Source organism: Oncorhynchus mykiss, chromosome 15, assembly GCF_013265735.2.
Source record: "Oncorhynchus mykiss isolate Arlee chromosome 15, USDA_OmykA_1.1, whole genome shotgun sequence".
Classification (NCBI taxonomy): Eukaryota; Metazoa; Chordata; class Actinopteri; order Salmoniformes; family Salmonidae; genus Oncorhynchus; species Oncorhynchus mykiss.
In genome coordinates, this window is record NC_048579.1 from 58,151,703 (window position 1) to 58,172,314 (window position 20,612).

Below are 20,612 nucleotides of genomic sequence, written 5' to 3' on the forward strand. Positions count from 1 at the left end.
AACACTCAATGTTCTAATGACTAGAACCCAGAGTTTTTCCTGACTAGTGACCATGGGATCAGAACAGAATAAACTATAGTTAGATAGCCTATAACTAGCGCCTGGAGTATGTCAGGGAAGGTCAGGGACTTTCTCCCACCTAATACCCAACCCAAGGCTGTATACCCAATCACCAATAGGTTAGTTTGGTTGATGCTAACCGGGTCTCTGTTTTCATTCTCTATGGGTCTTGTTGAAGTCTGATGACATGACCTTAGTGACCCAACCTTCTCTCCCCACAGAGCATTAATGCCTGTAGCCATTTACGTAGTCACTGTAGGCAATCTGTTGGTTTCTTTCAGATTGCACAGTAGGCATATGTTCCACCATTTACTTTCCACCTTTGAAAGTGAACAGCATTGAGAAGTGAGGCCTTTGTGAGACTAATTTAAGACCTACGATCTTTGAGGGGCCTGAGGAGACCCCTCTACAGGAGGAAAGAGATGACTGTTGAAAAGACGTTGCCCCCCTCTTTCAAATACAGCACGTCCTTACATCCGACAGTAATCCAGCTATTATTCACCTACCCTCCCTTCTGATTAGACTACATAAAGGAGCATTCAAAGCTGCTTTACAAATTTGCTATGACCTGTGCCATGTTATCCTTTTCAATGATGACATGGGCCAAGCTCAGCAGGAGACTTCAAATCTCCTCTACACACATATGGCTTTGTAATGATGATTTTTTTTAAATCCACTGTTTTGGCTTTTCGTGATATAAAAAGAGCTGATGGTCCACTGACCAACAGTCATCACAGGTGAGCGCAACTGAAGTCCACTCTCAATTACCTTCGCAAGGCTGTTAGGACCAAGATAGTGTAGTAGGAACGATGATCTTCCTATACTCTGTTATATTCACACTGGTGCTGTTCTCTGAGTTTAACACCCGCTCGGTCGTCTTTGCGGTACAGACAGGCAAGATGGACGAGGGTAGGACAGAGCAGGAGAGCCTGCGATCGATACTAGGTGAAGACACAATGAGCGACAACGCTCTGGCTGCCCCGAGGTTCATACGGGAGCCCGTCCTGGACAACGGACTGGGCGACGAAGAGGACAACACAAAGTACCTCATCCTTTCAGTAAGTATCTTCCTTCATCCATATCCATCCTCATACCAATCTCCCTCTTAACTCATCTTCATCAGTAGCAGCATCAATACAATGTTATCCATATGCCAACATTTTACTCAAACTTGAGGCATCATCAAACAAAGATGAAAGGGATAGCTGTTTATCTTTATTAGAGTCACACAGTGGCAACATGCACGATAATGTATCCGCTCCATCAAAGGTTTGGTAGGCATGTGGAGTGATTCAGTTTGTCTGGCATCTGTATGTCATGCAAGTCATGGACATGGTTATCTTTGTAGTAATGGAACAGAAGGAGAGAGTGATGAGGACAGGAGTTGTAAAGCCACACAGATTAGATGTCTGGATAACTGGGGCCCCTCTCATACTGGTTTCATATGGCCTGGCTCAGGACCAGACTCCAGAATGCCGGGGTTTGAGACCCAGAAGATCTGTGCCGCTTCTTAAATGTCCATCTGGCAAATGGCATGCATCAATCCCAAATGAATGGAAAAGAAAAACACCATCTCAATTAATTTTGACATTGGATTCTATTGCCCTTTCATGTGTATTGTTGTATCATGCAAGCTAGATAACCTTCGGCTTTGGCTCACCAAACCTGATTGTGCAATAGAATCATCAGTGGACAGAGTATACCAATGTAGAGGCTGGCTGATCCACTCTAATGGAAGCCTGCCAGACAGTGATCTAGCCTTCTGTCCCACAGGACATTGGACTGAAAGGGCACACCAGACGTGGCATGAACACAGCTTTCTCCCGAGCGCTTCCTGTCCTCCCTGACCGAGCCACAGATCACTCTCCTGCTGAATATAGCCTGAAAGTAGAGCGCAGGGAGGCCGACCTTGAGAGTAAGTATCGACCAGCGACTTCCTTCTACGGTTCCTGTATCCGTTCAATCATGGGCATTAGAATGATCCAGGTCGACGATACTGGCATTAAAAGCATAACTGAGTGTGTTGATACTTTTCCCCATGATGTTCCATTCATTATTTGGAACAAGAGTTTTATCAGCTGGACTTGACATTTCAGACATATAAAAGCAACAAATTGAAGACTATAGAAGGTTATGACAGCATTATTAAAAACAGCTAATGCTTTAAAATAACTGCAATTCTACCAATTTTATTCCCTGCAGTGCTACGATGCATGATAGGACGAGTGTATCGACCCTGTTGGCAAGCATAAGAGTGTGGTGGATCCTACACTGCTGCCCTGCCATCTGTCAATCTCCTGCACAAACAAATATGCTTTCCTTCTCTGTTCCATGGTTTTAAAACATGTATACAATCAAATAACTATTAAAATGGTTTTGAAAAACTATCGTACGCTTCAATTCTGGGTCACCATCATACAGGTATATCAAATACGAAACAGTATAGAATTTATTATATAGTAGTAGTGAAGATGCATGTAAGAGAGGAGAAGTGTCTGGCGGTGGGCCCTTTGTCTAAGAGGGAGATAAACTGCAGGCCAATCCTCCACAGATCGGCTATCAAACAGATCTGCTTGGGTTTCAACCACTCTCAGACTTTCCATATTGCCTCAACAGCTCTTCTGCATCACACTCTCCCAGACACACCACAGCTGGTGATCTTTCTTTCAAAATGATTTCTGTCAATCGTTGGAAAGTACAGAGGAAAAAATAAATAAAAAGTACAATAAAGCCTCTGAAATCAGGCCAAGCGCCACTGCGGGAAAACAAGTGCAATTGATTCCGGAACATTCAGCTTCAAAGACAACAGACCATTGATTAAATAAAGCGACATTACTAGTACTGCCTTCAACTTCATCACGACAATGAGTAGCTCACAATCTGAAAAAGCTGGTGAGCTTGCCCTGTCCTGCAATCAGTTTCTTCTTACTGGGGGCTTTAGCCCCACCATTCTTCCCTGTCAATCTGGTGGGGAGTTTCTTCAGAGGGGGATGGTTCCCTGACCCACAGTGGTCGCTACAATCCACCAGCTTCCGTTTACAGGCCTTGCTGCTTCCTTCTGTCTGGATGTTGGTCTTTCGACTGCCCACGCCTACACTGCTGCTCGGGGCATCATTTCCACTCCTGGGCCCCAGCGCTGTGGCAACCCCCCGGGTCGTGCCTCCTCCCTGGGCCTCTTTCCTCTCAGCCTCTGGGTAAACCTCCACTGGAGAGAGGAAACCGTAATAGAGCTTAACAATTGGGGTTGAAAAAAAAAATTGACATAACAAGAGAGGAAGGAAGGGGGGGGGGGGGTGGGGGGGGGGGGGAAATCTGATGAAATTGCTGACGTTAGCCTGTAGTTTAACAGCCAGTGTTTATTCTAGCGAGCTGAAAGTGAACATTTGTCATGTAACCCGATGGAGCGGAGCCTGGATTCCCACAGAAAGAAAGAGTGGGGGGGTTAGGTTTTTACTACAGATGTGGGGGCGGCCAGGTTTTATAAAATGGGGAATCATTTAAAGGTTGATCGTAAGTACCAGTCCCAAGGAAGGGACTGGGCAGGGTTCGAGGTCTGGGCTGAGAAGGTGGATCTGGGCATCAAGCCGAATCGGTGGCGTCAGAGGGAATAAAAGCCATTCCCTTAAGGGGGGGGGGGGGGGGGGGGGGGGCATGTAGCTACGCTGCACTATGTGAGGAAGTCTGGAGCAGTTCGCCGGCATGCATGATTAGTACATGCAGTTACAAGTCTCTGCTGAGAAAGGGAGAATGAAGTCACAACCACACATTTTTTACCTCTGCCCAGCTCCTTGACAGCAGAGGTGGAGTCCACAGTAGTGATGGTCTGCTTTGGAGCCAGGTGCACACAGGTGGTGACCTGGATGGTGCTGGGGAAGTCCAGGATGCGGTTGAGGGGCAGCTCCGAGTCGTCCTGGTACGTGCAGGCAAACTGAGATCGGATGGTTCCCTCTCTGGCCTTAAAAAAAAATAAATAATAATAATTAGGATCAGGTGCACCAGATTAGAGTTGAAGTTAAGATACAAGATGGTAGCACTCCAGGAATGGGCTTGTTTAACAGAAAATGGTGACGTAAGGAGGTTTTATCAGCCAAGCCGCCATTAGACAAAGAACCTAGTAGCCCATTTATTTATTTTTTTAGCTGATCTGGAGGACAGTCAAAAAAAGTAGTGCGTCTGATCTCCAGGGCCCACAATCCCAGCTGCCCCAGGGGTATACTATGATTAATCTAGCGCTACTCAGGTTTTTCTAAAGCTAGCTTGGTTTAGTTAACTTCACATTCTCAGGCTTCATCCATACTACGACAGTGTATATTGCTTGTCCGCCTGCCGCTAATGCTAGCAGGCTTGCATGTCGCAGAAGGCTAGTCAAACGCTTCGAGACAATGCCGAAGCCTTAATCCATGGGCGAGTCAGTGCCACTTTAATTTGTGATGAAATCAAAATTAAAGAAGGCAACGCAAATCCTGCAGGAGATGGTGTGTAATTGGGTTTAAGTACAGTGTTTATTTTAATATATTTTTGCTGTCGTGTGCTTATCAACGCACAAACACCTCCCACACTCCTATTGATAAAATAACGTTACGGCAGAGTAAAACTTGTGTGAGTGAAGTTTCAAAATGCATCGTAACTACTAAAGTGCAATTTAAGACTAATTTGGGTTAAGTGCCTTGCTCAAAAAGCACAACAGCTTTTTCCACAAGTTGGGTCAGGGAGTCAAACCAGCGACTAAGATACCTGTAATGTGAAGCATGCATTTTTTTAAATTTTTATTACAAACATTTGAACAAATCAAATATTTAAAAATCAGTAGTCTTCCTCTAAATAAAGGGCATGATGCAATCTTGTGGGAGGGAATCAGATTTAATTGGTCCTCAACTTGCAGTTTGGACACTTCATTCAAGGATAAATGGAGTTTAACTGCCTGGTATCAGGTTAGTTCTGAAATATTTGTTACTGTAGAAATGTAGCTGGCTTAAAGGTGAGAGCACTTTTGTGGAACTGGCAACCTGTCATTCAGGAAAGGGTCGCAGCAGATTAGCTAGTGCTTTCTGTGGTGGGACAGCCAACGGAAAACAGAGCATAGAGATTGGCAATGTCAAATCAAATTATTTGTCACATACACATGGTAAGCAATGTTAATGCGAGTGTAGCAAAATGCTTGTGCTTCTAGTGCCGACCATGCAGTAATACCTAACACACACACACACACACACACACACACACACATAAAGGAAAGAATAAAAATATATGGATGCGCAATGGCCGAATGGCATAGGCAAGATGCGGTAGATGGTATAGAGTACAGTATACACTGGGGCAAAAAAATGTATTTAGTCAGCCACCAATTGTGCAAGTTCTCCCACTTAAAAAGATGAGGCCTGTAATTTTCATCATAGGTACACTTCAACTATGACAGACAATAAGAAAAAAAATAATAAATCCAGAAAATCACATTGTAGGATTTAATGAATTTATTTGCAAATTGTGGAAAATAAGTATTTGGTCAATAACAAAAGTTTCTCAATACTTTGTTATATACCCTTTGTTGGCCATGACAGAGGTAAAACGTTTTCTGTAAGTCTTCACAAGGTTTTCACACTGTTGCTGGTATTTTGGCCCATTCCTCCATGCAGATCTTCTCTAGAACAGTGACGTTTTGGGGCTGTTGCTGGGCAACACGGACTTTCAACTCCCTCCAAAGATTTATGGGGTTGAGATCTGGAGACTGGCTAGGCCACTCCAGGACCTTGAAATGCTTCTTACGAAGCCACTCTCCGGTGCCCGGGCGGTGTGTTTGGGATCATTGTCATGCTGAAAGACCCAGCCACATTTCATCTTCAATGCCCTTGCTGATGGAAGGAGGTTTTCACTCAAAATCTCACGCTACATGGCCCCATTCATTCTTTCCTTTACATAGAGCAGCCATCCTGGTCCCTTTGCAGAAAAACAGCCCCAAAGCATGATGTTTCACAGTAGGTATGGTGTTCTTTGGATGCAACTCCGCATTCTTTGTCCTCCAAAAACGACGAGTTGAGTTTACCAAAAAGTTCCATTTTGGTTTCATCTGACATTCTCCCAATCTTCTTCTGGATCATCCAAATGCTCTCTAGCAAACTTCAGACGGGCCTGGACATGTACTGGCTTAAGCAGGGGGACACGTCTGGCACTGCAGGATTTGAGTCCCTGGCAGAGTAGTGTGTTACTGATGGTAGGCTTTGTTACTTCTGGTCCCAGCTCTCTGCAGGTCATTCACTAGGTCCCCCTGTGTGGTTCTGGGATTTTTGCTCACCGTTCTTGTGATCATTTTGACCCCACGGGGTGAGATTTTGCGTGGAGCCCCAGATCGAGGGAGATTATCAGTGGTCTTGTATGTCTTCCATTTCCTAATAATTGCTCCCACAGTTGATTTCTTCAAACCAAGCTGCTTACCTATTGCAGATTCATTCCTCCCAGCCTGGTGCAGGTCTACAATTTTGTTTCTGGTGTCCTTTGACAGCTCTTTGGTCTTGGCCATAGTGGAGTTTGGAGTGTGACTGTTTGAGGTTGTGGACAGGTGTCTTTTATACTGATAACAAGTTCAAACAGGTGCCAATAATACAGGTAACGAGTGGAGGACAGAGGAGCCTCTTGAAGAAGTTACAGGTCTGTGAGAGCCAGAAATCTTGCTTGTTTGTAGGTGACCAAATACTTATTTTCCACCATAATTTGCAAATAAATTCATTAAAATTGCTACAATGTGATATTCTGGAATTTAGTTGAAGTGTACCTATGATGAACATTACAGGCCTCTCATCTTTAAGTGGGAGAACTTGCACAATTGGTGGCTGACTAAATACTTTTTTTGCCCCACTGTACACACACACATATGAGGAGAGTAATCTAGGGTATGTAAACATTATATAAAGTGCCATTGTTTAAAGTGGCTAGTGATTTGAGTCAGTATGTTGTCAGCAGCCACTCAATGTTAGTGATGGCTGTTTAACAGTCTGATGGCCTTGACTGAAAAACAGCGTCGGTCTCTCGATCCCAGCTTTAATGCACCTGTACTGACCTCGCCTTCTGGATGATAGCGGGGTGAACAGGCAGTGGCTTGGGTGGTTGTTGTCCTTGATGATCTTTATGGCCTTCCTGTAACATCGGGTGGTGTAGGTGTCCTGGAGGGCAGGTAGTTTGCCCCCGGTGATACGTTGTGCAGACCTCACTACCCTCTGGAGAGCCTTATGGTTCTGGGTGGAGCAGTTGCCATACCAGGCAGTGATACAGCCCGACAGGATGCTCTCGATTATGCATCTGTAAAAGTTTGTGTTTTTGGTGGCAAGCCAAATTTCTTCACCACAGTCTGTGTGGGTGGGCCATTTCAGTTTGTCCGTGATGTGTACGCCGAGGAACTTTCCACCTTCTCCACTACTGTCCCGTCGATGTGGATAGGGGGGGGGGGGTACACCCTCTTGTTTCCTGAAGTCCACAATCTCTTTTGTTTTGTTGACATTGAGTGAGAGGTTATTTTCCTGACACCACACTCAAAGGGCCCTCTCCTCTAGTGTCGTCTGCAAACTTGATGATTGAGTTGGAGGCGTGCATGGCCACGCAGTCATGGGTGAACAGGGAGTACAGGAGAGGGCTGAGAACGCACCCTTGTGGGGCCCCAGTGTTGAGTATCAGCGAGGTGGGGATGTTGTTTCCTACCCTCACCACCTGGGGGAGGCCCATCAGGAAGTCCAGGACCCAGTTGCACAGGGCAGGGTCGAGACCCAGGGCCCCAAGCTTAATGATGAGCTTGAAGGGTACTGTGTGTTAAATGCTGAGCTGTAGTCGATGAACAGCATTCTTACATAGGTATTCCTCTTGTCCAGATGGGTTAGGGCAGTGTGCAGTGTGATTGCGTCTGCAGACCTATTGGGGTGGTAAGCAAATTGGAGTGGGTCTAGGGTGGAGGTGATATGATCCTTGCCTCATCTCAAAGCACTTGATGACGGAAGTGAGTGCTATGGGGCAATAGCTTTCTTGGGAACAGGAACAATGGCGGCCCTCTTGAAGCATGTCCGTAAACACACCAGCCAGCTGGTCTTCGCATGCTCTGATGACGCGGCTAGGGATGCAGTCTGGGCCGGCAGCCTTGCGAGGGTAAACATGTTTAAATGTTTTTCACATTGGCTGCAGTGAAGGAAAGCCAATCTTCTCTAGTTGCGCTGTGATAGGCTCAGTGTTCTGTCACTCATGGGGACACTATGCCACCGCAAAATCTACAAGGAGAGCTCAAATTCAAGCACCTTGGGCACTTCTAAAATAAATCTATGGCAGCACCCATCTAAGTAGGCTCGAGTTAATTGGCCACAGATAGAGACATAACAACCGTAGCTTTGATTGTACTGATCATGTCATCATCATACTTTCAAAATCTTAGCTAGCAGGCAGGCATCATGTCGACAAGCTACTGGCAAATCCTTTTCAATTCTTGTCATAAGATAACGTATCGGTGCTCATCGGCCATACAGTGCCCCTTTCCCACATTTTGTTAAGAGTCTTATTTTAAATTAGTTAACCATTTTAGAATAACTATCTACACAATACCCCATTATGACAAAGCAAATACAGGTTTAGAAATGTTTTCAAATTAGATTAAAAAAAACATATTATTCAGACCCTTCTCTAGGAGAATCGACATTGAGCTCAAGTGCACCCTGTTTCCATATATCACCTGTGGTAAATTCAATTGATTGGTCATGATTTGGAGACACACACCCCTATTTAAGGTACCACAGTTGACAGGGCACGTCAGAGCAAAAACCAAGCCATGAGGTTGAAGGAATTGTCCATAGAGCTCAGAGGCAGCATTGTGTCAAGGCACAGATGTGGGGAAGTGTATCGAAACATTGGAGGTGCAAGAACAGTGGCCTCCATCATTCTTAAAATTGAAGTTTGGAACCACCAAACTGAGCAATCAGGGGAGAAAGATTTTGGTCAGGGAGGTAACCAAGAAGCTGATGGTCACGCTGACGGAGATAGAGTGCCTCTGTGGAGATCCTTCCAGAAGGACAACAATCTATGCAGCACTCCAATCAGGCCTTTACGGTAGAGTGGCCAGACAGAAGCCACTGTTTTTCTTACTTTCAAATTACATTTTTAAAAAGGGCACATGACAGCACGCTTAGAGTTTGCCAAAAGGCACCTAAAAACTCAGACCACAAGATTCTCTGGTCTGATGAAACCAAGATTGAACTCTTTGGACTGAATTTCAAGTATCACATCTGGAGGAAACCGGTCACAATCCGTACGGTGAAGCATGGTGATGGCATCCTGCTGTGGGGATGTTTTCAGCGGCAGGGACTGGCAGACTAGTCAGGATTGAGGGAAAGATAAACAGGGCAAAGTACAGAAGTGGCTTCGTGACAAGTCTGAATGTCCTTGAGTGGCCCAGCCAGAGGCCGGACTTGAACCCGATCGAACATCTTTGGAGACCTGAAATTAGCTGTGCAGCAACTTGACAGTTTGAGAGGATCTGCAGAGAAAAATGGGGTAAACTCCAAATACAGATGTGCCAATCTTGTAGCATCATACCCAAGAAGACTTGAGGCTGTAGTCACTGCAAAAGGTGCGCCAAAGTACTTAGAGGGTCTGAATACTTATGTAAAATGTGACACACGCCAAAAATGGAAAACTTTTTACTTTGTCATTATGGGATATTGTTTAAATTGAGGGGGGAACAATATCATCAATTTTAGAATAAGGCTGTAACGTAACAAAATGTGGAAAAAGCCAAGGGGTCTGAATTACTTACCAATGTAATGTTCACAGTGCACTTAGAAAGGGAAGACCCCCATGGAATTGACAAATGAATGGCAACTTAATAGCATTGGGCAAACCATACACAATCGCAAATACCACTCAAATGGACAGCAGTTGATCAAAACCATTATGGCAAGTGCCTAGTGTCATATCCCAAAAATGGTGAACGCGCTCCACTGTAGATTTTCATTTGGCAAATAGTCAAACTCAAGACACAAAGGGTGAAATGTAGAAACAAAAAGTTGTATAATTAACATTATAATCGTATAAAACATACATTTCTCTTATTTTATTGTGTTCGTCCATAAGGCCTATGGTTTTGTCCATTTGCAATATATGATCAGTGAACTTGGCCAAATGGCATAAGAAATGTCCAGTTGAGGTGTGTGTACTAATATACACTGCTCAAAAAAATAAAGGGACCACTTAACAATGTAACTCCAAGTCAATCACACTTGTGAAATCAAACTGTCCACTTAGGAAGCAACACTGAATGACAATAAATGTCACATGCATTTGTGCAAATGGAATAGACAACAGGTGCAAATTATAGGCAATTAGCAAGACACCCCCAATAAAGGAGTGGTTCTGCAGGTGGGGACCACAGACCACTTCTCAGTTCCTATGCTTCCTGGCTGATGTTTGTCACTTTTGAATGCTGGCGGTGCTTTCACCCTAGTGGTAGCATGAGACAGAGTCTACAACCCACACAAGTGGCTCAGGTAGTGTAGCTCATCCAGGATGGCACATCAATGCAAGATGTGGCAAGAAGGTTTGCTGTGTCTGTCAGAGTAGTGTCCAGAGCATGGAGGCGCTACCAGGAGAGAGGCCAGTACATCGGGAGACATGGAGGCCGTAGGAGGGCAACAACCCAGCAGCAGGACCGCTACCTCCACCCTTGTGCAAAAAGGAGCAGGAGGAGCACTGCCAGAGCCCTGCAAAATGACCTCCAGCAGGCCACAAATGTGCATGTGTCTGATCAAACGGTCAGAAACAGACTCCATGAGGGTGGTATGAGGGCCCGACGTCCACAGGTGGGGGTTGTGCCTACAGCCCAACACTGTGCAGGATGTTTGGCATTTGCCAGAGAACACCAAGATTGGCAAATTCACCACTGGCACCCTGTGCTCTTCACAGATGAAAGCAGGGAGCACATGTGACAGACATGACAGTCTGGAGACGCCGTGGAGAACGTTCTGCTGCCTGCAACATCCTCCAGTATGACCGGTTTGGCGGTGGGTCAGTCATGGTGCGGGGTGGCATTTATTTGGGGGGGGCACACAGCCCTCCATGTGCTCGCCAGAGGTAGCCTGACTGCCATTAGGTACCGAGATGAGATCCTCAGACCCCTTGTAAGACCATATGCTGGTGCGGTTGGCCCGGAGTTCCTCCTAATGCAAGACAATGCTAGAACTCATGTGGCTGGAGTGTGTCAGCAGTTCCTGCAAGAGGAAGGCATTGATGCTATGGACTGGCCCGCCCGTTCCCCAGACCTGAATCCAACTGAGCACATCATGTCTCGCTCCATCCACCACAGACTGTCCAGGAGTTGGCGGATGCTTTAGTCCAGGTCTGGGAGGAGCTCCCTCAGGAGACCATCCGCCACCTCATCAGCAGCATGCCCAGGCGTTGTAGGGAGGTCATACAGGCACGTGGAGGCCACACACACTACGGAGCCTCATTTTGACTTGTTTTAAGGACATTACATCAAAGTTGGGTCAGCCTGTAGTGTGGTTTTCCACTTGAATTTTGAGTGTGACTCCAAATCCAGACCTCCATGGGTTGATAAATTTGATTTCCATTGATAATAATTTGTGTGATTTTGTTGTCCACACATGCAACTATGTAAAGAAAAGTATTTAATAAGAATTTCATTCATTCAGATCTAGGATGTTTTATTTTAGTGTTCCTTAATTTTTTTGAGCAGTGTAGATAACTCTTGGTAGATATGATGCGGTGGACTGCATCATAAGGTACTCTACTTCAGGAGACCAATACCTTGACTTATTTAATATTAGACGTCGCTCACCAGCTGTTATTGACAAAGACACACCCACCCCTCGTCTTACCAGAGGTAGCGTCTGTTCTGCCGGTGCATGGAAAATCCCACCAGCCCTGTATTGTCCGTTACTTCATTCAGCCACGTCGCAGTGAAACATAACTGCAACATCTTAATGTCCCGTTGGTAGGATAATCTTAATATTAGGTCATCAATGTGGTTTTCTAAAGATTGCACCACGTTAACAAGAATGGAAGGTATTGGGAGTTTACTCGCTCGCCTCTGGATTCTCAGAAGGATCCCCGATCTGCAGCCCTCATTTCAGCGTCTTTTCACGCAAAAGGCATGGATCTGGGCCTGTTCCAGGGAAAGCAGGATATCCTTCTCGGACTTGAAGGAAAAAGTTTGTCTGCGGCGAGTAATCGCTTTTCTGATGTCTATGACCGAAAATAACTTCTGGACGTTAGCAGCAACATTATGTACACAAGTACAATTGGTTGGGAGAATGTAAAATATCAGCCATGGTCTTCGGCACACTTTCAATCAATTGATTTATACATTTCTACTTGTAGGCTACTCTATAATTTCAACACATTTCATGTGTAGCCTTCTGTATCATATGCGCAATGTTGAAAATAATTTAAATACATTTTTATCGGGTAGGCATTGCAATTAGCCGCGTCAATATTTGCAGCAGTCGGTGGTAATATCTGTCAGTAGTGATAGAATTAATCAAAGGTAAGAAAATATTTGAATGAAGAAAGCGGATCCAAGAGCAGCGCTGTGTCGATCCCATCAGTCTCGACATGCTCCAACGAGGCATTTAGCGACTGTGCTGCATGGTGTTTTAGGAAACGCATGTTACATATTTAGCCGTTGTAGGAAAGACGCATTGTTAAAGACATTGCTATCGGGAAACCTGGCCGATCCACTCCTTTATCCTCTGATCTGGGCCTGCTGGGGATTATCACGACTCAAAGATTTCTCCCTCCAGGCCAGCAGGAGAGGCGCAGTAGGGAAGGAGGAATCCAGTGGAGAAAAAATAATGGTGTGCAAAGCTGGGTGGGACTGTAAAGCAAAGGGGGGGGGGGGTAAATAAAATCAAAGTCCTGAGAGAAGGCTATTCAAAGAACTTCTCAAAGAGCACCTAAAACAACATTGAACTCAGTTCACCAGGCATGAAATGTACACGTACCCTCGTTGCATGCTAATAAAAAAACGCCTCACTAACGCCAGAAATAATGACGGACAGGGGAGAACATAACATAACACAGGCAGGAGGTAGAAGACTGCCATGACATCCTGACATGCGGTCCACATGTAATCCAATTATAGCAGCTGGAAACAGCAGCATCTTGTTCTATTACAGGGAGAGGATGGGGGGGGGGGGCTTCAGAGGCTGTCCCAACCTCTATAGACTGGTTGGCCTGGCCAGGCAAGGTAAGCCCATCCCGACGAGACATCAAGGAACAGCAGGTGCAAGCAATTGCTCTGTTCTCAGGTCTTGGGTTTGTTTTTGAATGCATGCACACAAGCCCAATAGCCCACCTGCAAGATCAGGATATTAGGTGAGAAGTTGGCAGAAGTTGGTGTTCTTATGACAGCTCCTCTTATGAGCCAGCTTGGATTTCATGGGGAAGAGGAATACGTCAAAGCATTGAAAGGCATCTTGTTAGAGATCAAATTATCACAGACTCAGATTCATCCAAATTATGCAATTCAATACATCATTAAGCGCACTTCATTTGCTGAGTTATAACCGTTTTGCCGTGTTTATTCGGTCTGAAACAGACAAAAGCATGTGAAAAAAATAACCACAAAAATCTAAATGTGACTATCTGCACATGGGCCAGTTGACTGACGTCATTGTATGATGACACTATTGGACAGGGGTCCGGATTGATAGACATGCAGCAGACAACCATTCAGGTTTGTCTTACTCGTCGAGTTAGGCGACAGATATGACATCTTTAAAGTGAAGTGGATGCAGAAAGCTTCCGCCCGCCGAGTTCAGGAAGCGGTGAGCAGCCCAGGGACCATTACAGCGCACTCCAGGAAGACGGCCAGAATGTGGAGAGCTAAAGTGACATCTGCTAGCGCAATCAAATAAAGGAGCCCATTTCCACAAAATGTGTTTAGCACACGTTTGAAAGGGGTTCAACCAGTCTATTTCATGTAGAGACAGAACGACCCAGCCCCTTTAAAATCTGAAACTAATTGTTTTAGATGAGCAAGCAGTTTCTACATCCAGGTTGTATTTGCTATTTAACTGGGTGCTTTTGAGGAACGGTATACTTGTTACTGACAAGCACAGCATGTTAGCGCCAGGTCTCAAGTCTACTAGCGCATCGTGGAAACAGCAAACATGTACACGGAGGCAAGTCGATAAGCCCACAGCCTTCCAGGGTGCAAACACCACACTGAATGAGAATCCGTCCACATCCGCTCGTTATATCAATCCGTTTACATCCTGATAAATAGGGCTGATACCAGTAACACGATACTCAGTATCGTGGCAAGAAAAAACGTCAACAACGTCACGTCAACAAACATTGTCATCCAGAGTCACATTTATTATTATTTCCCAAGCTATAGGAGACAACCTTTAAAAAAACAATTTTTAAAGGCAAAAAGAGTTCTGCTTTGTGTTTTATTTTTTTGCCATGGAAAAATTGTGATACGGGTATTGTCCTGGGCCTACTGAAAATGGAGAGAAAACATCTAGGGATGCTATACACCGTAAACAGGCAAACCCTCAGAGGGATTGACAAAAACAGAAGAGTGGAGCATCTTCTGACCAGCTACTTATCAAACCAAGAAGGTGGAGCCTTGTTGAGAAGCATAACAAAACATGCCACTGGGAGGTTGCCAGTTTGAATCCCCCGATTGTAGAGGAGTAGTTTTATACCCCAGACTCACTCAGAGCAACCCACTGGACTAACGCTTGGAGCAAAAACACAGCTGTACAAACGTGAACGTGTAGAAGCCAGTTATAAGACGAGGGGCGTCAACTGAGCAAATAAATAATACAATACCGGGGAGAAATTACAGGACATAAAGACATTATTTTTCAATGTTTGGACATCTGATTTGATGTTTTGTATTAGGGTCTCCTGGTCCTACTTGGAGGGTGGGAGGTGGGCGAGCTGTGTGTGTACCTTGGGTTTGAGTTGATTTTGTCGCTCCCGGACACGGTGTTGCAGGGGTTTTGGAGAGGAGCCAGTGGGAACCTCAGGGGATCTGAGGACACAGAAGCAATCAGAGACTGAAAGCAGCTGTTTATGAGTTAGAGGTTAGAGAGGCTGTGAAAACCTATTCAATATTAGCCTATTACGTTTTGATTAGCGCGTGAGATGAGGCTTACCGGAACAGTGTGAGCATGCAGGTCCCCTCTTCCCCACTGAAGACAGCCTTATCCTCAGAGAGTAAGACTGCCTTGTTCCTGCAAGGCGGAGCCAAAGCATCTTCATCCAGCAATGCTATCAGGACCTTCACAGTCTCCCGACCTCCATAAGCAGTGGCATGGTTAATAGCATGGTATCTAGGCTGAAGAGGATTTACACAAAACACTATATAGTGTTAAGATGGCATTGATGTGGAGCAAACAAAAAAGGGCATTGACGTGAACATGTAGGCTGAAAGTGGTTGGCGCCGTTGGCCCAGAAAGGCATCATACCCTGGCTGGGCTGATCCCTGTCCCACTAGCCGACTGCAGTCTGTGGGACAGATGGATCTGAGCGATCCGCTCTTTGAGGTCCTTGGCAGTCTCGTCAGCTGCAGCGTACACAATGTCTCCACTGGCCCGCCCCTTCAACAGAGCTGCCCTGATACTGGTCACCAGACAAACGCCAGCAATACTAAGAAAAACAAGTGTACATTAAATATTTGCAATTATCTAAACCATTAGGCAGACAAGTCAAGCAGCCTCCTAGTTATAGGCCATGAGGAGAAAGATTGATAAAGACACTCCTTTTGTCAAAAGGTTTACTCATCACTGACCATGAAGTGACTGCAACATTATTGGGGTGCGTGAAAAGAGCAGCAAGTGTCAACACTGTGGCAAGGTGGGGTGGAGAAGGAGCAGGCTAGAATCCCTGACCCAGCTATTATGAGAGGGGAGTGAGCCCCGGGAAATGAATCATCTGGGATACCAGATGTTAGCTGAACAAGAGGCCCTGAACCCTTCAGAGAAGGTGTTTGTGTGTGGAAATACAGTACTCCACTGAGGGTGTGAAGGGGGAGGTAGGGGTGCAGGCTGTTGAAAGAGCCATTCTGGCATCAGATCAGTCCAGTGTCCCATCAGAGAGGCACCACAGCAGAACAGGGAGAAAATCCTCAATCATAAACACCCAGAAGGCCCCTGCTATGAGGGAACTGGGACAATACATCCAATATTATGGACTCTATCGCTATATAGCTGAGTGCCAAGATGTCAATCATCTAGCACTGTAGTTGCTACTGAAATTCAGGGGAAATTAGGCCTTGTTGTGACACAGGACTTCTCCCATTGCTTTAGATCAAAGTTCAGTCCACACGTTTTCATCGAATGACCAAACAATCTCTTAACCACATTTGTGGCACTGCCAAATGCTTGGAGAAAATCTGAATCAATCTGCAATTATACAAAGGCCATGAGTGATCAAGGAAATGGTGAAGTTTGATGATAATAGTTATCAAACCAAGGAAGGAACATATTATCTTTTGACTTTTAGTCAATTTTACTTTGATGTCACCGAGATAAACATGTTTTAGTAATTCACATGTTATGAGAACCTGGGGCAGAAGTCATTAGGGGGAAATCAGATCTGTACACAGCAATGGGCAGGTGGGATTTGATGACAAGGATAAGCAGAGTTGGAGTCTGCCAGGCCAGGGTGGTATTCATTAGGCACCAAACAAAAGAAAAGACAAACCAGGAAGAACTACAGTACATGGGCCTATCCATTAAGGGCTGGTTTTTATCTTCCATTCCAAAACATTTTGCTACAATGTGCACTAATGAATACAACCCAGCTGTTTGAGTACCTTGGGTCAGGGTTGTCTCCCAATATCTCCTCCAGGTTGTCTGTGAAATGGACAAAGTCTGACAGGCCTTTAACATGTTTCCTCAGGGGGTCAGACTGAGCAGGGGCATAGCCCTTTCCTCCCAGCTGGACCGCTCTCACAAATGATGTCACAGCCTGCAATATATAGATGGTTAACATGAGACCATAGGATTGTCATGTCGTCAACATTCATTGCTGAAACCCATAGATGAGTGTAATGATTGGAAACAAACATGAAAAGAGTAGAGGCCAATTTGTCATTCTTACCAAGAAGAGTGACATGTTCTTGTTCCGTGCTTCACGCTTCAGGTCAGTAAAAGCTACACGTCCGAGCGATCTGCCAGGGGTGTCAAGGGTGTGCGCTAGGGCCATGTCGTTCTTGGAATTTACCAGCTGATCCAGATAGGAGCAGAAGACCCTCCTCACCACCTTTCCTACCTATTGGGAGATTTACGAGCCTTTAAAACCACCAGCTGATGCCACAAGCTACACACACGGCCCCATTTAAAGTCAGAACACCATCTTCAACCCAAACCAACATTTCATAAACCTCGTCATCCCCAGGCAGAATTACAGTAGCAACCCGTATTCTACCCACTCATAAATCAGACAGTTGACAGGGCAGCAGCCTGGAGAGAGCAGCGGATGTCCTAGCCCACAATGTCTGTTGCATTTTATAAACAGCTGCCTGGTAATTTAATTCACATTTTGCTCTTAAATCTGAGTGATATGATTTAAAGTTCCTGTTAATAAGAGAGAGACAGATTCCAGTGCCTGAAAAAGCTAAGAGAGAATGAAAGTCTTACCAGGCTGACTGTGAAAACAAGAGTGAACAGTGAAACCAAGTACCTTGGTTTCACAATAATATGAGCCAATGTAACATTTAATATTCTGGCCAAACCACCTTTGCTTATGTGAGTGGAGAGAATGGAGTCAGTTTGCTTACACTATGCTGACCTGTATAATGCTGATATGTTCATACATGCTTACCTGTGTGCTGCATGGCTTTGACTTGCTTGATGGAGTCAAGGGGACCTGGGACAGGGAATCCCTCACCTCATAGGTCTCCATGTTACTGGACAGAAACTGAAACAGCTGGACCTTGGCAACATGAACACAGATTTAGCAGTTAACCTAACTGGCCTTTGAGACTATATCAAACAGTTGACTAAAACTTCCAATCATGGTCCATCATCCTAGTTTCAAGCAGGCCTAATACTCACTGAGCTCAGAGGCTCCTCGGGGTCCGGATCAACCCTCAGCTGTTTGTACATAGAGTGGATATCAATCAGGTCCATAGTGTTGGTGCGCTTCAGAAAGGAGTCGTATTCTTTCCTGATGATGTCATAGTTCTCTGGTCGGGAAGAGTCATTGTCAAGGGGCAGGTGAAGTTTGTCTAATAGTAAGTGTTTCCAGGCCACCAGGACATCACTCAGGGCAACACTGAACTCTCCACTCTCCTGTCAGAAGAGAGCAAAAGCAGATGGCTTAAAGCCATGACTGCTGCTTGTGATGGGAATCAGAATGCATAGTTCATGGAGAATTATCCTCCCATACAGTCTGGTGGGACCAAGGGTGGGACAAATGATGTGATTATTTCTTTACAGGAGTCTTCTGACCATGTAATCAGGAGAAACTAGGCCCAAATGGCTATAATAGGGGTGCAGATAAACTCATTGCCTTAGTGACAACACGTTTTTGAGTTATGCCATTAAATGTTAAGGCTTTGATCGCAGTATCAATGTCTGTTAGGACCACAGTCAACTGCGTACCACGCAGGCTTGCAGGGGCCTCAACCTAAAATAATTAGGAATTTAAATACCAGAATGGACATTGAGCTTCTGATGGGATAAAGATACATTTTGGTCAGGGAGTTGGTCGACCATGGTTTGCCAGTGCTGTGATAAGATGGAGTAAAATAATGAATGTGAAAAATGTCTGCACTGTATTTTTGTTAGCCAGCTTTAGATTAATGATTCCATAATTTGTTCATATTGACTGCCACTATTACATTCAAACAATGCAGTCAATCCACAGCTAGCTGAAATCAGTAGATGCTAGGACTTAGACAAATTGTAAATGCAAGAAGTACTGATATTGTAGCATATACATGGCCCTCCCCCAATATAATATTAATACAGTATAAGCCATGTCAAAAATGCTAAGAATGACAGAAAATCAGCTGTAAAACTGCAACAACAAAAAGTCTCAGCCTCATGGCAAAACGTGTAAAACAGCAGGAAATTAGCTTTAAAATGACAAATTCACAGCCCCATTGCAGAATGGCACAAGTACCTGTAAAACCATATTTTTCCTTTGCCCCATGGCACAAATTGTAGAATTCCAGTAAGTTAACAGATCCTCACATTTGTTTTGTTTTTTTTACAATTTGGGGGAGGTTGGGGGCTTTCTCAATCTTGCAGGGGCCCTAAGAAACTGATGAATCCCTTGCTGTGACAAGTGGCCTACATAGCTTATAAAATGTTACCAGTGTTACCTGTTTATTGACCTCTGCAATGGCCAGCTGTAGAACCATCAACATTCCATCTGCCCCGTGGATGGTAGTCCTCTCTGACTCAAGAACCCGGTGGCATTCTCGCCTGAACGTTCTCACCATTGTCTTCAGACGGTCCTCTAAATTCTCCATTGTCCCTGTGAAGATGACAAACAAGACTGTTTAGTTACATGTACTGAACCCCTCAAAAATGCAATGTAACGAACACAAACAAAGTGCCGTAAAACGGCCTATTACAATGTATTAGTTAAACTGATTAACGTTAATTAAAGTTGATATAAACATCTACAACAATACAGATGTAGGTTGCTGGTAGCTAGTGGAAAAAAATAAAACACCATTAAACACACTTACCTAAACAAATGTTACGGCCTCAAACACCACCTTTTTCGATATATCTCGAATATTTTAGGGACGTAGTAAGCGTATCGTTAAAATTCGTTCACCTCCCACGTAGCCAATGCACAAGCAGCTGATGCTTTGACATTTTTTAAATCCTGCTAATAACCACTCTGACCAATCAGATTCTGTGTCATCATTTAACCACGCCTATGTTGTTTCAACCGCTATCTGTGGTTCTTTATCACGGAACCCAACATTGTTTTAGCATATCTGACTATGTTTCGTGTGAGAACGTTTATTCATTATTATTTTATAACGTGTTTTTAATATAGCAATAGTGTGTAACGTGTCAAAGCGCTACACCATTGCGTTTTTAATCTCAGTGTTGTCCCCCTAGAATTGAAGAATAAAATGGCATGGTACGTTCCAACACGGACATCAACTGGGGAACAAATGCATTTTTTTTGTGGCAGAAGTTGTAGCTAAAATGCACGCATAGGTATGGTTATGAATGAGTTAGCTATCTATGCTAGTAAAAAAAAAAGCCGCTTTATTTTTTAAATATATCGTGTTATCTTGCCAAAGGCTGTCATCAATTTTAATCCCTGTAGTGTGTTGTAGGCTGCTAGCGTTTGGGTAGTTTCGCTGGCTAACATTAACTGTCTATTATCAGCTAGCTAGCGTCATCATCTTTAAACGTTAATAATTAGCAAGCTAGCTTGTACAACAGTGGGTGGGGGGGCTGCTAGTTACCTAGCATTTCACAATGTTATCAGAGCTTGTCCAGAAGCCAAAGCTACCAACTTTCTGGTGGTTACAAAGAAGATAGGAAAGAGGTCGAGAGCTAGTTAGACTAATTATTCTA

General features: G+C 44.6%; 2 protein-coding genes across 3 annotated transcripts; one reads left to right on the forward strand and one right to left on the reverse strand.

Moving 5' to 3' along the window:
- The first annotated feature begins 778 nt into the window (after window positions 1-778).
- Window positions 779-2,445, forward strand: pmch (pro-melanin-concentrating hormone). Of its 2 annotated transcripts, XM_021563812.2 has the most exons (3): window positions 779-1,118; window positions 1,834-1,975; window positions 2,263-2,445. In XM_021563812.2, exons 1-3 carry the CDS (start codon window positions 870-872, stop codon window positions 2,310-2,312), a joined length of 441 nt encoding a protein of 146 aa, XP_021419487.1. In that variant the 5' UTR covers window positions 779-869; the 3' UTR covers window positions 2,313-2,445. The 2 variants fall into 2 exon arrangements, with proteins under 2 accessions (XP_021419487.1, XP_021419485.2); XM_021563810.2 differs by lacking the exon at window positions 2,263-2,445 and having other exon boundaries at window positions 1,834-2,174.
- On the reverse strand, window positions 2,201-19,916 carry parpbp (PARP1 binding protein). The gene is made up of 11 exons (XM_036944806.1): window positions 19,760-19,916; window positions 19,388-19,542; window positions 18,114-18,350; window positions 17,881-17,991; window positions 17,158-17,328; window positions 16,871-17,025; window positions 15,522-15,702; window positions 15,210-15,391; window positions 15,004-15,085; window positions 3,835-4,015; window positions 2,201-3,265 (listed from the first exon to the last, which is right to left on the reverse strand). Exons 2-11 carry the CDS (start codon window positions 19,535-19,537, stop codon window positions 2,934-2,936), a joined length of 1,782 nt encoding a protein of 593 aa, XP_036800701.1. The 5' UTR covers window positions 19,538-19,542; window positions 19,760-19,916; the 3' UTR covers window positions 2,201-2,933.
- Between the last annotated feature and the right edge of the window lie 696 nt (window positions 19,917-20,612).